At 26.2% G+C, this 15,150-nt stretch overlaps 2 protein-coding genes across 4 annotated transcripts in view; one reads left to right on the forward strand and one right to left on the reverse strand.

The window, feature by feature from the left end:
* The first annotated feature begins 6,295 nt into the window (after nucleotides 1-6,295).
* Nucleotides 6,296-12,885, forward strand: LOC111028004 (rab5 GDP/GTP exchange factor). Of its 2 annotated transcripts, XM_022306525.1 has the most exons (11): nucleotides 6,298-6,534; nucleotides 6,842-7,016; nucleotides 7,538-7,650; nucleotides 8,703-8,957; nucleotides 9,792-9,918; nucleotides 10,272-10,635; nucleotides 10,804-10,932; nucleotides 11,512-11,622; nucleotides 11,776-11,922; nucleotides 12,015-12,209; nucleotides 12,529-12,885. In XM_022306525.1, the coding sequence occupies exons 2-11, from the start codon at nucleotides 6,856-6,858 to the stop codon at nucleotides 12,616-12,618; spliced, it is 1,692 nt and encodes a 563-aa protein (XP_022162217.1). In that variant the 5' UTR covers nucleotides 6,298-6,534; nucleotides 6,842-6,855; the 3' UTR covers nucleotides 12,619-12,885. The 2 variants fall into 2 exon arrangements, with proteins under 2 accessions (XP_022162218.1, XP_022162217.1); XM_022306526.1 differs by lacking the exon at nucleotides 12,015-12,209 and having other exon boundaries at nucleotides 6,296-6,534.
* Nucleotides 12,820-15,150, reverse strand: part of LOC111028005 — a 5,754-nt gene continuing 3,423 nt past the window's right edge. For both annotated transcript variants that reach the window (XM_022306527.1, XM_022306528.1), the window contains exons 4-5: nucleotides 13,268-13,382; nucleotides 12,820-12,961 (exon numbers count right to left, since the gene is read on the reverse strand). In XM_022306527.1, coding sequence (XP_022162219.1) covers nucleotides 12,845-12,961; nucleotides 13,268-13,382 — 232 coding nt within the window. In that variant the 3' untranslated portion in view covers nucleotides 12,820-12,844. The remainder of the gene's footprint in view (nucleotides 12,962-13,267; nucleotides 13,383-15,150) is intronic.

A 15,150-nucleotide genomic window follows, 5' to 3' on the forward strand; every position in this document is an offset into this window, starting at 1 on the left:
GTTGTTACTATTAATATTAAAAAAATATATATAAACTACAACATATTATAATTTATAATAATTCTAAAATATAAAATTAAAAATCAAGTCAAAAGTCTAAAGTTATCAAATCGAAAATCTGTAGAATTTTGACAGTTGACATGAACTGTGATTGAAATATTAAATACGGAAGTATGATAGAAAGTAATAGTAATATATTTCTTATATGCATTTTTAGTTTTCATGAGGGGGTGTACTCCTAATGGGAAAATGTTTTTCCACTACTAAGTTCATATAATTTTAAATATCATCGTATAAAAAATGAACTACTTGTCCGAAATTTGATTACTATAATCTCCATAAGTATTCCAAAAAATATTTTGCTTTAGAATATAAAAAAAAATAATGAAACAATGATATTGTCTTACATTAAATTTATCACGTCATATAAAATAACTTTAACAACAATTTTTTTCATTTTGTGATCCTAGTTACACTTCATTCATAATAATAAGGCAATTTTTACCCTTGTAATAATTTTTGTAATTTTGTTTTTTCGATAGAAATTAGACAAAAATAGTATATTGATATGATATTTTATTAAAAAAACGTTTGTCAAAGATAAAAAATAATGATATATAACAAATAATATCAAAATATGTTAGATAAACATGTAACATGTTTAATAAAAGGCAAAAGATTTTAGATACCTAATAATAAATTAATCACAGCACATTGTTTAACTTAGATGAATGATAACATTATATTTATACATTGCTCTAAGAAATTAAATAAAATAACTAGCAATATAGTAATTTGTCGAGATCAGAGAAAAACTGTGGTTAGGCCCTATAAAAATGGTGTTACAAGATTAGAAGCAACTAATTGTAATATTTATGTATTTAACTAAATACGTATAAGGTTAAAAAAATAAACCTGAAATTGGTGTATAATAGATGTAGGTAACGATACTCTTTTACCTGTGTAATAATTTATGTTAATGTATCTATATGTCATTTTCCTTTGGCATGGTTGATATACTATTCGTAAGCCAATACCTGACGTAGCAATAGGAAATATAATAATATAAATAATAATATGTATTAATAACTAATACAAAATAATAAGAATACAGTTGGGGCTTGGTGTGGCGCGGTGATTGGCTGAAGTCCCTAATGGGTGTCAATCATCGGCCGGCGTAGCTAGCATCCGGATGGGTGACCACCTGGGTGTTTAGTGACGAATCCTAGCTCCACATACACACGCGTTACTCGGATCCAGCCGTGACCCCTACAAAAAATGCTAATTGTTATAGTTTCCGGTGCTTTAGACAAAAAAAAATCCAAATTGTTTATATAAATAGAAAAAATAGATTTAATAGAATCACTGAAAATTAAGATTATATTAGTCGGTTATTGGCAGTGGAAGGGGAGCAAGTCTATCATCCAGATAATGCTCAAAGAATTTCAAAATAAAATTATTTCAATACGTTATTCAGTTGCTTCAAATCTAGACATCTTCCTAGAATTTTTACAAAACAAATGAAGCTTAAATAATTAATAAAAAGATGTTGCTTTGAGAAAGAACACTTGAATGTGTGGTCTCTAATTGTTCAAATGCGTCTTACAAATATGAAACATATCAAATTTTAGTTAAGCAGTTATCATTCATCTTCTTTGATTCCAAATAATAATAAACACTCTAATATTAAAACTTTCATTGCTAAATAAGATCTGCTGAAATTGATGAGCACTTGTAACACGGGGCCAACACATGCTTATAAAATATTAATACTTACCATAGTCACTTCTTAAATGTACATCCAATCATACTTTCAAGTTGATGCACATATAAAAGTCTTTATCGCCTTTCGCATATGTTGTATGCTTCAAGTTGTTTCAAGTTGTAATAATTAAACAAAAAAAGTTGGTTCAACTTGATAGGCGGACACAAAAATAGAAAAAAAAAATAAGGATCTTTTTATTCTAAGGGTCCCACTTAACCCTCTGTCAGTCGCGCGCCAAACGGGGGTGATTAAACTAGCACCCCCCATACTGCCCAACTCGCGCGACTATGCTGTTAAGACAGAGGGTTAAAATAAGTCGTACAAAGGTTAGTACGCCTAAGCGCTATGGAGAGTTGAAGCTGTGGTGATGATAGTAGGCTAGTGGTAGTATATTATCATCCCTGGTCGAGTGCATCGCAATGATCTTTTCCTACTAACTACCAAGGTATTCGATATTGTATAAGCATAACAATAAAAGAAAATATTTAAATATTACCAAGATAAATTAGAACCTAATTAATTATCAAAATTTGAATATATAGTTTTAAAGCCAGTCGGCTAGCGTTGTACCAGTTCTTAAAATTAATAATAATTTAAATACAGTCAACCATAATTAGTGGTTTGTCTATCACAAAAAAATATAAAAACTGATTTAAATATTCTAATGTATCAAAAAATATAACAAAATGTTAATTAAGAAATAATGAGAGTTGACGGTATGAGGGAGTTATTGTGAGGTTTTCAGTATTTATTTATTCATTAGTTTTGACTTAAAATATGGTTTAGTGTATTAAAATAATATTGACTTAGAATTCCCAAAATGTTTTCTTCTGACTTCTTTCCACATTGCACATAATCTATTTTTTCAACATATTTACTAAGACCTAAATAAAAATAAAAATATTATTATACTTAAATTTTTTGTATACTTTTTCAAAATGTATGCTAATCACTGTTTGAAAAACAATATTATTTTAATTCAAACATTAAACCATTTAAGTCAAAAATAACTTTAACGTTAAAGAACCCATAGAACTCTTTCACTTTAATGTTTTGTATCCATAATAACTTTCATTCAATTAACACACTATTTTATTGTACTAAGGGAAAGTCGATAGAACTCTGATCATATTTTTTCCATAATTAAGCATAAAATAGCATAAAGCTATGAGTTTAGGTTAGTATACTTTAATACTGCAGATATTATAGACTGCGGTTTTCAACATTTGTTTTTAATGCACATTTTTTTATTAATTTTTCTTTATTTGATTCTTACAATTCATATGCCCGCGGGCGCCCATGCCTCCCTTCAAATTTTTTTTTCAATTATTTAAATATAGTTGAATTTTTTAAACCCATTTTTAAAATTTTGTAGCAAGTTAGTACCTTATAAAAATTCATTGTTTCATTGTCTAATTATTGACAATAAAGCTATGAGTTTAGGAATACTGATACTGAAGAATGCAGCCTTTATTATTGGTTTTAAATGTACATTTTTTCACAATTTTTTTTTATTTGATTCTTACAATTTATTTCCCCGCGGGCGCCCATGCCCCCCTTCCCATTTTTATTTTTAAAATTAAATCCTATCAATATTTTTTATAATTTTTTTTATTTTGATCCTTAAAATTCATTTGCCTGCGGGCGCCCATACCCCCCTTCCCATTTTTATTTTAATAAAAATAAATTAATCAAACAAAACTAATCAAGGAAAATTAATCAAAGAAAAGAAGTGAAAGAAAATTAACAAAAGAAAATAAATCAAAGAAAATTAAAGAAAACAAATAAATCAAAGAAAATTAATTAAAGAAAATTAACCAAAGATATTAAAGAAAAAAAATTAAAGAAAAAAATTAAAGAAAAAAAATTTAAAGAAAAAAATTAAAGAAAAAATTAAAGAAAAAAATTAAAGAAAGAAAATAAAGAAAAAATTAAAAAAGAAAATACGAAAATAATAATTAAAATTATAATTATACGGGTACGACATAGCTAATGTTCGTATAATATTTCGCTATAATAAATGTTGGTAGGTACCTATAACGCACCGTTGCGATTTTCATCGACGATAAACAGACGGTTTCCCGGAGTAAAAAATATTTAGTTAAAGATATTTAATTAATTAATTAAATTTAGACTAAAGACGAAAACTAAAATCGATTTCGAATTGTTCATAAATGATAAATATATATATTATTATAATGACATTATTAATATTTGGCAAGGAATAAAGAATAACGAATTAAAGGAATACAAAAAAGTATTCAATAAAATAATATTCAATAGTAAAAAAATGTATTTAAAATACCGTTCAAATACTTCAAAAATAAAAGTATTTTAAAAAGTATTCAATACGGAAAAAAGTATTTGAATACTAATACTCAAATACTTTGCAACACTGATACTGATACAGGTAAATATATCAAAAATGTTCTCATGTATATATTATATTAATATAATATAATTATTTTTATAGATTCACTTGTGCATAATATTGATACTGAAGATATTTTTGCTGACTTGGCTAGTTGGCTGCTAATCATAGATTGTTGGACCGGATGGATACTGCTAACCTACCCAGTTCCCATCCGCGTGTTATAGCAGATTGTTCATTAGCCCGCGGGCGCCCATGCCTCCCTTCCCATTTTTATTTTTAAATTTAAATTCTATCATATTTTTTTATAATTTTTTTTATTTTGATTCTTAAAATTCATTTGCCTGCGGGCGCCCATGCCTCCCTTCCCATTTTTATTTTTAAATTTAAATTCTATCATATTTTTTTATAATTTTTTTTATTTTGATTCTTAAAACTCATTTGCCTGCGGGCGCCCATGCCCCCCTTCCCATTTTTATTTTTAAATTTAAATTCTATCATATTTTTTTATAATTTTTTTTATTTTGATTCTTAAAACTCATTTGCTTGTGGGCGCCCGTGTCTCCCTTCAAATTTTTTTTTCAAGTATTTAACTATAGTTCAATTGTTTAAAACACATTTTTTAAATTTTGATAACAAGTTAGTACCTCATACAAATTCATGGTTTCATTATCTAATTATTGACAATAAAGCCATGAGTTTAGCAATACTGATATTGAAGAATGCAGTCTTTATTATTGGTTTATATGTACATTTTTTCATACATTTTTTTTATTTGATTCTTAAAATTCATTTGCCCACGGTCGCCGATAATCCCCTTCCAATTTTTATTTTTAAATTTCAATTCTATAAAAATTTTTATATATTTTTTTATTTGAATCCTAAAACTCATTTGCCTGCGGGCGCCCATGCACCACTTCCCATTTTTATTTTTAAATTTATATTATATTATATTTTTTTATAATTTTTTTTATTTTGATTCTTAAAATTAATTTGCCTGCGGGCGCCCATGCTTCCCTTCAAATTTTTTTTTCAATTATTTAACTATAGTTCATTTTTTTAAACCCATTTTTTAAATTTTGATAGCAAGTTAGTACCTTATGAAAATTCATTGTTTCATTATCTAATTATTGAAAATAAAGCTACGAGTTTAGGAATACTGATATTGTAGACTGCATTCTTTAAATTTTGTTTTGAATGTACATTTTTTCATAGTATTTTTTTTAATTGATTCTTACAATCCATTTGCCCGCGGGCGCCCATGCCCCCTTCAAATTTTTTTTTCTATAAGTTAACTCTCGTTCTATTTTTTATTCACTTTTTTTAAATGTTGATAACCAGCTGTTTTTTAATGCACATTTTTTCATATTTACTTTTTTTTATTGATTCTCCAAACGCATTTGCCCATTGGCGCGCATGCCCCCTCCCCATTTTTATTTTTAGAATTGAATTCTATCTAACTTTTTGATAAATTTTTTTTTAATTGATTCTTACAATTCATTGGCCTGCTGGTGCCCATGCCCCCCTTCAAATTTATTTTTCTATAATTTAACTCTACTTCAATTTTTTATTTTCATTTTTTAAATGTTGATAACCAGCTGGTTTCTTATAAGTTATAATATTCATTAGCTCATGATATTGATCGGTTTCTATGTATAAAAATATATAAGCACCTAATAGGATGAGTTTTAATGAAAGTAACTTGACCAAATATATGATTGTAAATTCGTAAATTCCTTTTGTTAATATTTAGTTTTATGTTTAAATTTGTTTTTTTTAGAATTCAATTTAATAAATGCTTTTTTTTGGCTAATTTTGGTGACTTAAAATGCCTTTTGAAGGATTTATTTAGCTAAAAATCTGAGCCCTAAAAAATTAATTTTTTTTATACTTCGTTATTTTAATTATTAACACTAAACGGGTAAGAACATAATATGATAATAGTATATTACAAAAAAAAATACACAGGCAATAATTCACATTTCATACATAAAACCATGACAAAAATACAAAATATATATTTTGTCTTGCATAAAACCCTTGCTTATAGCATTTATACTTTATAAGCAACACTTGGTTTTTGACGTTTTTGTGGGCCGAGATAAGACACTCAACAAAAATCACTCATATTATATAGAATAATCGGAATATATCACTGATAAGAAATTACACTATCTATGTTTTGGCCGCGAGTGTCGCGAATTGGCGTATTGTAGTGTTGCAACTTGCATTATTGTCATTTATGGTACCTATTTGATGATTGTATTTTGTCTTATGAGTTCTACGAGTTTTTTAGAGTAATATTGAGTAACTTTTAACTAGGTACCACGAATAAAGATGGTACTTTAATTACTATCATTTACTGTGCTAACTACTTAGTAGTTACTGTAACTAACTAGTAAGTTAATTACTTTTTTTTTGAATAATGCTATTTAAATTCTAGTTTATTAGTGTTGAAACTAAAAAAATTATTTTCAATTGACTACTCATTTGAACAGACGGTTTTTATTTAATTGCTTTTAATTACTATGTAGTATGTTTATTGTTCTTATATTTTATTATTATAATATTTTTTTCTTATAATACTGAATACCTCTATCAATTTAAAGATAGTTAAGATAAAAACAGCTTTGTCCTATATTATTAAAAATATATATACCTACTTTATATTGTTATATAGTTTTAAATCAATAACATTTTTTTAGGTTTATTCATCAAAATGATGTCTTTTAAGAAAGGAAATTTTCGCATTGGAGAAGCTGAATTAAAATGTAAAAAAGCAAATGGATGTGATTATTATGGTAATCCACAGTGGGATGGCTTTTGTTCAAAATGTTATAAAGACATACAAAAACATAGGCGAATGAATGCTTCACCTAAGTATGTAATTGATTTATAAAAACTGTAGAGTAATATCTTATAATTTTTTAGCATAGACAATAGAATTAAGTTCATTTGAGATATATTCTAGAAAAAAATTATTGATTTTATTTGATTCAAATTGTTTAATGTAGGTAAATGATTTTTTTTTCATTTGAATTTGTATTTTAAAATCTAACTTTTAACATTAAATATGTTTCTAACTAGGTATGTCATTCTGGCTCACCTATACTCGGTCTCAAAAGAGAATAATCAGTCAGCCGACCGACTAACTATCTGATGTTAGCATGATCACGTGGTTATCGACTTGCCAATCGCATTATTTACGATGCGTAAAAAGTGATTGTTCTCTTTTAAGACAGAGCATAGTAATTAGCTGGGAATACAAGGGTCGTAAGAATTTATTTATATTATGGCTAAAAGACAATTGTAAGCCCTAACAGGAGCTTTAACAATGACCATCTTTGTGACAAGAGCAACTTAACCTACTAATTTTAACTTGTTCTTTCTAAATGTTTCAGAAAGATACCAATTAACAAGATTAGTGAAAAACAAGATTTAAAAAAAGTTGGGTCAACTGAAAAAAAATCCAAATTGTCATACTTGAAAATGTTTAACACTATAAAATCCAAAGGTTTGCTAAAATAGATATTTATTTGCTCATATGCATACCAAATTTATTAATTTATTGTTTTTCTTACATTTTTTTTATTGAAGATTCACCAGGTTTTTAAGTTTTAAATAGGAAATGCAACTTTTTTTAAAGTATATTTTTAAGTACATACCTACCTATTATTTACAAAGCAATTTATATATGGTCTTTTTTCTGTATTAATATATTTTTTTGCTTATTAATATGATATATATTAACTACTTTCTTAACTCATTCAATGAATATTAATAGAATAATCAAGCTAATACATTAAGTAGAGTAAAACTAGGTATCTGTAATGAAGTAGGTTTTTTCTGATAACTCAAAAGAAACAAACTTATAAAATCACATACATTCTTGATCAATTCTTATTGAAAAAGCAGGAAAGTGGGTAGTTGATCTGCTGTACAGTAGGTGTTGAGTCTACTTCGATATTTAAGAGTAAGTCATTATTATATATGTGTTAAATTTGAATTCAATGATAAATCATTGCCAACGAAAAACGATTCTTAGCAAAGCCACCGTTAGCCTATAATATTACTAAGTATATTTTATGCTATTTTATATTGCAATTAAAGTAATTTATTTTACAATTAGTAAATAGTAATATAGTATGTTGAATCAATTTTTCTGAAAAATTGCATTTCGTAAAAATTATAATAAATAATAAAAGTTTCAAGTAGGTACTCACAAATAATATTTTTAAACTACAACAAAATAACTATAATTGTTATTCTTAGTTAAATATCTATTTTTCACCTCTTGTAGTACTAGCTAGACTCATTTTACTCAATTTACTCGATTCACTCTTAAAGTTGAAAATAGAAAGATTTTATTGTCCCAAAAGTTGATGACAAATGCACATCATTATAAAATCAATACATGTATTGCTCCTCTCAGAATATAAAACCTACTGATGCTATTGATAACTCAGTTATTGACTATGCATTAAGTCATTAAATATGTTATGTGTATGCCTAAATGTAAAGAATACAGTTAATGCAATGTATTATATTATTATATTTTATTTTTAGATGATATATCCGAAAAATCTAAAAAGGATTATGATCCAATTATTACAAAGAAATTGGATCAAGTAGATGTAGAATATTCGCCTATTTTATCTGAAACAAAATCTTTGCGCACAGATTTAAAAAAACAAATTCGCAATTTTTGTCAAATGATGATGATGTCACATTTACAAAGCCCTGTTGATATTCAGTCTGAACTTACTCAACATTTTTATCAAAATATTCTGGACATGCTGAATAATAATTATTCTTATGATGGTATTGTATACAACATTTATTGTTGTTTGTTTTATTATATTTTTAAGTAAGCTCAATGCTTAGGCAAGCCCAATTAGGCCCTGTAAATTACCAATTGAACTTAATAGGCCACATAAAATTTGGACTGACTTAGTAATATACTAATATATGGTCAAAAATATTTAAATTCCCCAACTCTGAACAATGAAATATGAATACCGATTGAAATCCTTAGACTAGATGGGGGCAGATACCTTACCTATCTGATGCTATGCTTATATATTCACTCAGTTTATACTAGATTGCTTACTTTCATATTAAATGGTTAAAAAGATTCATAAGAAATGTAATAATTAGATTACCTTTACACTTTGTAAGTTATCATAACATTTGTCTCTCACTTAATGATACTTTTATTAGTCTTCTACTAAGTTTTTGCCGATCAAAAATATGAAGCAAACATCTCTAATTACACAGAAATGATCAACTTAAGATTTTATCTACATTATTTCAAAAGTTAATTGTAGTCTTATACAATGTGTCTCGTGGGGAAGTGACAGGCCAGTGTCATATGATAGTATACCTAAAGTTATGAACAAAAACTCTTTAAGGCAAATTATGAGTGGTGGTCCTAAAAAAAATGTGATCAAGTCATAAGATATATTGTGCAACATTCTTCTGCTTACTATTACTACACTACTTTCAAATTGTGTCAAATGTATTATTTTACTTTTATATGTTTTAAATACTAATAATTCTAAATGAATATAAAAATATTTTTATTTAATTTATTATTATTTTATTATTATTGTTTTTATTTTACCATGTTCAATTTTTTTTATATTTGTTTTCCAGAATTGAGCCATGAAAAAAAAGAACAAATTTTGGATTACACAGAAAAATACTCTATGATAAAACTATATAAGTTTTTATTTTGTATGACTTTGGCTGACGAAGAGGAAGATTTAGCTATACAGAAACGGTATTTTACTAACTAATAAAACTAAATCCATAATTTAGTAACAAAAATATGTATGTTATTGTGATTAGAATTATGAACAGTAGTTTTTATATAACTCAAGGTAATTTATGTAATTTCTTATAATTCTTACCTGATTTTTGTAATAGATTATCTCTAGTATCATCTCATTAAGGATTAAATACTTTTTTTATCACTTATTATCATAACATGTTTCATTAGTTACTTAATAGCCTCAGATTAATTCATAAACATTTGTAAAATAATAAAAATTCAATAATTTAAAATCTCCTTTTTTTAATAATAACTATAGAGACATATATTATATAATCAAAGTTTAAATAATTCCATTTTAGGATTCGTCAGTTAAATTGGGTGAATGCTAAGCATCTAGACTGTGATATTGACAAAACTAATGCTCAGATTATTGAATTGGTATATAAAGCAATTCTAGAATTGTTAGATATGGATTCAGCTACAGCACCACAAGACAAATTGGCATGTGTTGTTAGATGCTGTCGACATATATTTGGAGTCTTGCAAGGTGGAAACAATGGAATGAAAGGACCTGCATCTGCTGATGATTTCTTGCCTGTTCTCATATTTGTTGTTCTCAAAGCAAATCCTGTTCGACTTAAGTCTAATTTGCACTATGTGACTAGATTTTGTAATGCTTCAAGACTGATGTCTGGAGAAGCTGGATATTATTTTACCAATCTGGTAGTTAAATGTTAATATTTTACATTTTAGAATAGTGTATATTTGTTACAATTCACTAGTATTAAAGACATCAATATTTAAAAAACTCAATCAATTATACTAATAATATTAGTATTATGTATTGTAATAATTTCTTACTTCACAAGTTTTTTTAAATATTTTTTGCAGTGCTGTGCCGTATCCTTTATTGAAAATATTAATGCAGAACTTCTTAGTATGAATATTGAAGAATTTGAGCAGTACATGAATGGAACGATAGTATCTGATACCTGGGATTCTGCATTAATTATATGTGAAGTAAGTACAATATTTTAGTGTTATGTGGATCATTAGTGACCTATGTGCATGTCCAATGCCTAACAAATCTAAATAAGGAAGAATAATAATTAAATTTCAAATATTAAATTATTATTTTTCTAATTCCTAAAGATATTTATGGATATTATGTTTTAAAGTTTTTAAACATGTTATTTTCAATCATACTTGTTTTCCATATTCTGATTAAGTACAGACTGTTGTCAAAACAATGAACCATGTGTTTTTATGTTTTATACTGTACTTGAATAGTGATTATGTTATTATTTAATTTGTAATTTACGTACCTTAAACCATACTGTTAAATTCCAAGTTTGTTCTGTTTTCGTCATATTATTAAAAAATAGAAATAAGTTTTACTGAACAATTAAAATACCAGTTGAATAAAATAAAATGTAAACAATTATGTATTATTAAACACACAATAACTAATTGCTTAATATTATTCATATTTCTGTTGAATTATATTTTTGAATGTATGCTACTTTACTAAAAACACATGGCTGATGTAATTTATAATTATTTTTACATTTTAAACTTCTATAATATGAATTAATTTAGGGGATGCATCAAATGTTTGAACAGTTGGCATTGTTAGCAGATTTAAAAAGAAGAAATATTATGATTGTTGATGATGCATTAAAGCTTAAAAACGAAATGTCTAATTTTAAGGTACTCATCTATTTATGCATTTAATAAACTTAACATGGAATATTTAATACATATTAAGAACTATAAAAATTATGTAAAAATTATATTTTTCAAAAATACAATTATTAAATAAATAATTATTTAAGATCCAACATAATTTTTAAATTTCTATAGGATAATTTTATGGATCAATTTGCAGTATTAAAAGAAGTGTATACTATTACTGATGATTGCGATGAAACAAATAATAAAGTGGCAATTAGTATTGATGATTATGACCCTGTATGTTCCAGTTTACCCTCGTGGACTATGACACCACAGGTTAGTTTCTCACATTTATAATGATTACTATTTTTAACACTTCTCATAAATAGTCTGAACAAATGAAATGCATGTAGAATAATATTGTGTAGGTTATTCAACCTGCAGAAAGAACTCGTACAAGTTCTTCCTGTACAGATGTCGATTCTTGGGATATCCATTCTGCTGAAACAGTATCATTACATTCATTAGATGCTTGTTTTAATACACCGCAAGAAAATAATGAAATTGCCGGAAGTAGTTTAGAACCTACAATAAATGTACAACCACAGTTAGATGAAATACAGGTGTGAATTTGTGATTATAAGCTAACAACCAATTGTAATAAAATAAGTAACAATACAATAATGAAAATAGTCTTTAAAATTCAGTATATGATTGTTAAAAATGTAGAAACAATGTGAAATTATCTTAAACCAAAATCATTTGATTATTATATATGCATGATTTAATTAAAGCTTTACGACAACTTACATTTTAAATAGTACATCATTTGTTTTGTGTCAAAGTAATTTATTTTAAATAAATGTATTTTGTAAACTACATTTAATCTTTCAATAATTCCATTGAATGCTTATAGTTTTTATTTTAAAACAATTTTTCTAGGAAATATCTATTCAAGGATGGCAAATACCTAGTATACCATGTGAAACTGGAGGAAAAGAAATTACCAACTCAAAAATGAATACGCAATAAATATAATTGTTTTATTTAATTTATAACATTTTGTTAATAATATTACCTGTTTATCTATTTTTAATATTATATTCATTATTATATTATGTTAACTGTCTCAGTTTATTACATGTTAAAAGAATTTTTAATGTACCCCTTATAGATTATGTATAAATATAAATAGTTCTTCTGTATGAAGTTTAGTGTTTACTATTGGTAATTTAACACTAAATATGCAATTATTAAATTAAATAGCACTATCTAATGGTAGTGTATACTCTGATTGGATTTTTGTCTCGATTGATGTTTTAAAACGTTTTGTAGTTCCAATTTGCTGGATATATGGACAAGCCACTAATTTCATCTAAAATAAAAATTAGAGATATTTGGTTGGTAGTGTAAAATAATACATATTTAAATTGTAAGTAACTTATAAAAACTTATATTTGAACTAGTGTCAATGGACATAATTAAATCAATGAAGGTCAATGCAGTTTCAATCAAGCTTTACTGTCCATAAATAATTTTTTATCTACATTTCACTTATTGAATTTTGTATGTATAATCTTAATAGACCAAAAAAAATAATAACTTAAAAATATTGATCTTACTTAATATTATGTTTAGCTAGTATGCCAAGTAACAAAAACAAAACATAAATTTGTATTACCTGTAAATCAATTGTTTCTGTAAATTTTCTTATTGGAGATTCTAAGTTAAAATTTAGTTCAGTAGTATATTTAACAGGGACTATTCGTGGTTCCATCCAAAATGTTGATTGATACCTATAATTAATTACTATTTAATAGGTAATTCAATAATTCTATTCAATAATAGTCTATTTTTCATTTGAAGTTGAAATATCAATGATAAAATATTCCTAAATCATCTTTTTTTATTAATTTCTGAGATTAAACAAATTCGTAAAAATTATTTATAAAAAAATAAGAAGTACATAAGTAAGATATGGGCATACTTAAATGTTGTTTGTAGTACTATGTTTAAAAAAATTATCAACTGGTACAACATTTGCACACAGCCTTATAAAAATGCAAAACTATTAGATCGATTAAATTCTTTTAATAATTTATGAATAAATATTAATGGAAAAAGTACCTATTGGATTTATAAAGAAAAAAATAAACACTAGCGAAAAAAAAGCCCAAGGAAATATATGTCCATGCAAGTGCCATTCGACTGTATTGTTGTATATTTTTTTAAATATTTCATTGATTTTAATTTGAAAAAGTATAATACAATAATATTACTTAATATAGATAACAGAATAACATATGATAATCATAAATTCATAAATATTAAATAATGTAATGACTAGGGCTAGGATTTATATGCATTAGGATGTATTTTTTTGTAAATCATTACTTTTGTTAATAATGTATTAATGTCCACGAATTAGCTCATGAAGAAGTAAATATTGGTATAATTTTTGCATACCTATTTTGGATAAAATGTATATTTTTGCATATTTTGAAAAAAATGAAAAATATTGTTGCATATTTTAACTACAAAAACTCGAATAATGCATGTTTTATGATATATTTCGTTACAATCCATTTCATCGCTGTACAAAAAAATTAAAAGTAATTTAATATTTCTTATCTTATAAGAAATTTCGCAAATTCGTAAGCTGAAGGTTGCCGAAAAAATTGACAGCAAATTAAATAGGTATATGTTAGAAAAAAATACCTGACTAAAATCTGTGTTCACGACACCTACGCAACATTTTAAATGCCAACAATCTAGATAAAGATTTCCCAAATATAACTCCTGGAGAAGTAACAAAATTTAAATGTGCAAAAATTACTTCGTGTGATGTCGAGCGAAGTTCTAGCAAGTATAAGAATTTATAAAGGTCAAACAGAGATCGTTTACTTTTGAAAATTTAAAGCACCATGTTATTGTTACATGAAATTAATTTGAATAGGTAGCTTAAATAAATTTAAAGATAACAAATAAGTTTATAGATCTTGGAATTTTCTTAATGTTTTTGTGTTAAGTGTTCATATTTTAATGGCTTATTTTAACATATTTATTTAGAGTAATTTGAGAAGAGTGTATAGAAAATATTTTTATTTAATAATATTGATGTGGTATATTTTAGCATATTTTTATTGTATAATTTTAAAAGAATAAATACATATTTCATAATATTTTATTGCATATAAATCCTATCCCTAACATGACTAATGGCCTATAGTAAAAGTTTACAGAAGCCGATGTTACTAAGATCAAAAAAAAAATTAATAATAATAGTAGGTCCATTGGCGCGTATCTATTCCCTTGTTTTGAACTTGGGCAACAAACTAATATTATAGGTCCTCCCGTCTATTTTGTATTGATTTATTATATTAATATTTTTATGGGAGATGAGGTGACCGAGTGGTCTGACGCGTCCGCTGCGACGCAGCCGGTCGCGGTTCGATCCTCGGCTACCGGGCGGCATTTTTCTCCGGACAAGTCGCGGTGACCGGAGAACAAGTGCTGCCATCCCCCACCCCCGGGGCATGGCAGAAACCTACGGGTGCCCCATTC

The sequence above is a fragment of the Myzus persicae genome, unplaced genomic scaffold, assembly GCF_001856785.1.
Source record: "Myzus persicae strain clone G006 unplaced genomic scaffold, MPER_G0061.0, whole genome shotgun sequence".
NCBI classification, from domain to species: Eukaryota; Metazoa; Arthropoda; class Insecta; order Hemiptera; family Aphididae; genus Myzus; species Myzus persicae.

Bases quoted from the DNA above. Each gene is read 5' to 3' on its own strand.
- LOC111028004 (XM_022306525.1), top strand. From the start codon at position 6,856: ATGATGTCTTTTAAGAAAGGAAATTTTCGCATTGGAGAAGCTGAATTA. The intron at 10,933-11,511 runs GTAAGTACAATA...GAATTAATTTAG, and splicing joins CTGCATTAATTATATGTGAA to GGGATGCATCAAATGTTTGA. The intron at 11,923-12,014 runs GTTAGTTTCTCA...AATATTGTGTAG, and splicing joins CGTGGACTATGACACCACAG to GTTATTCAACCTGCAGAAAG.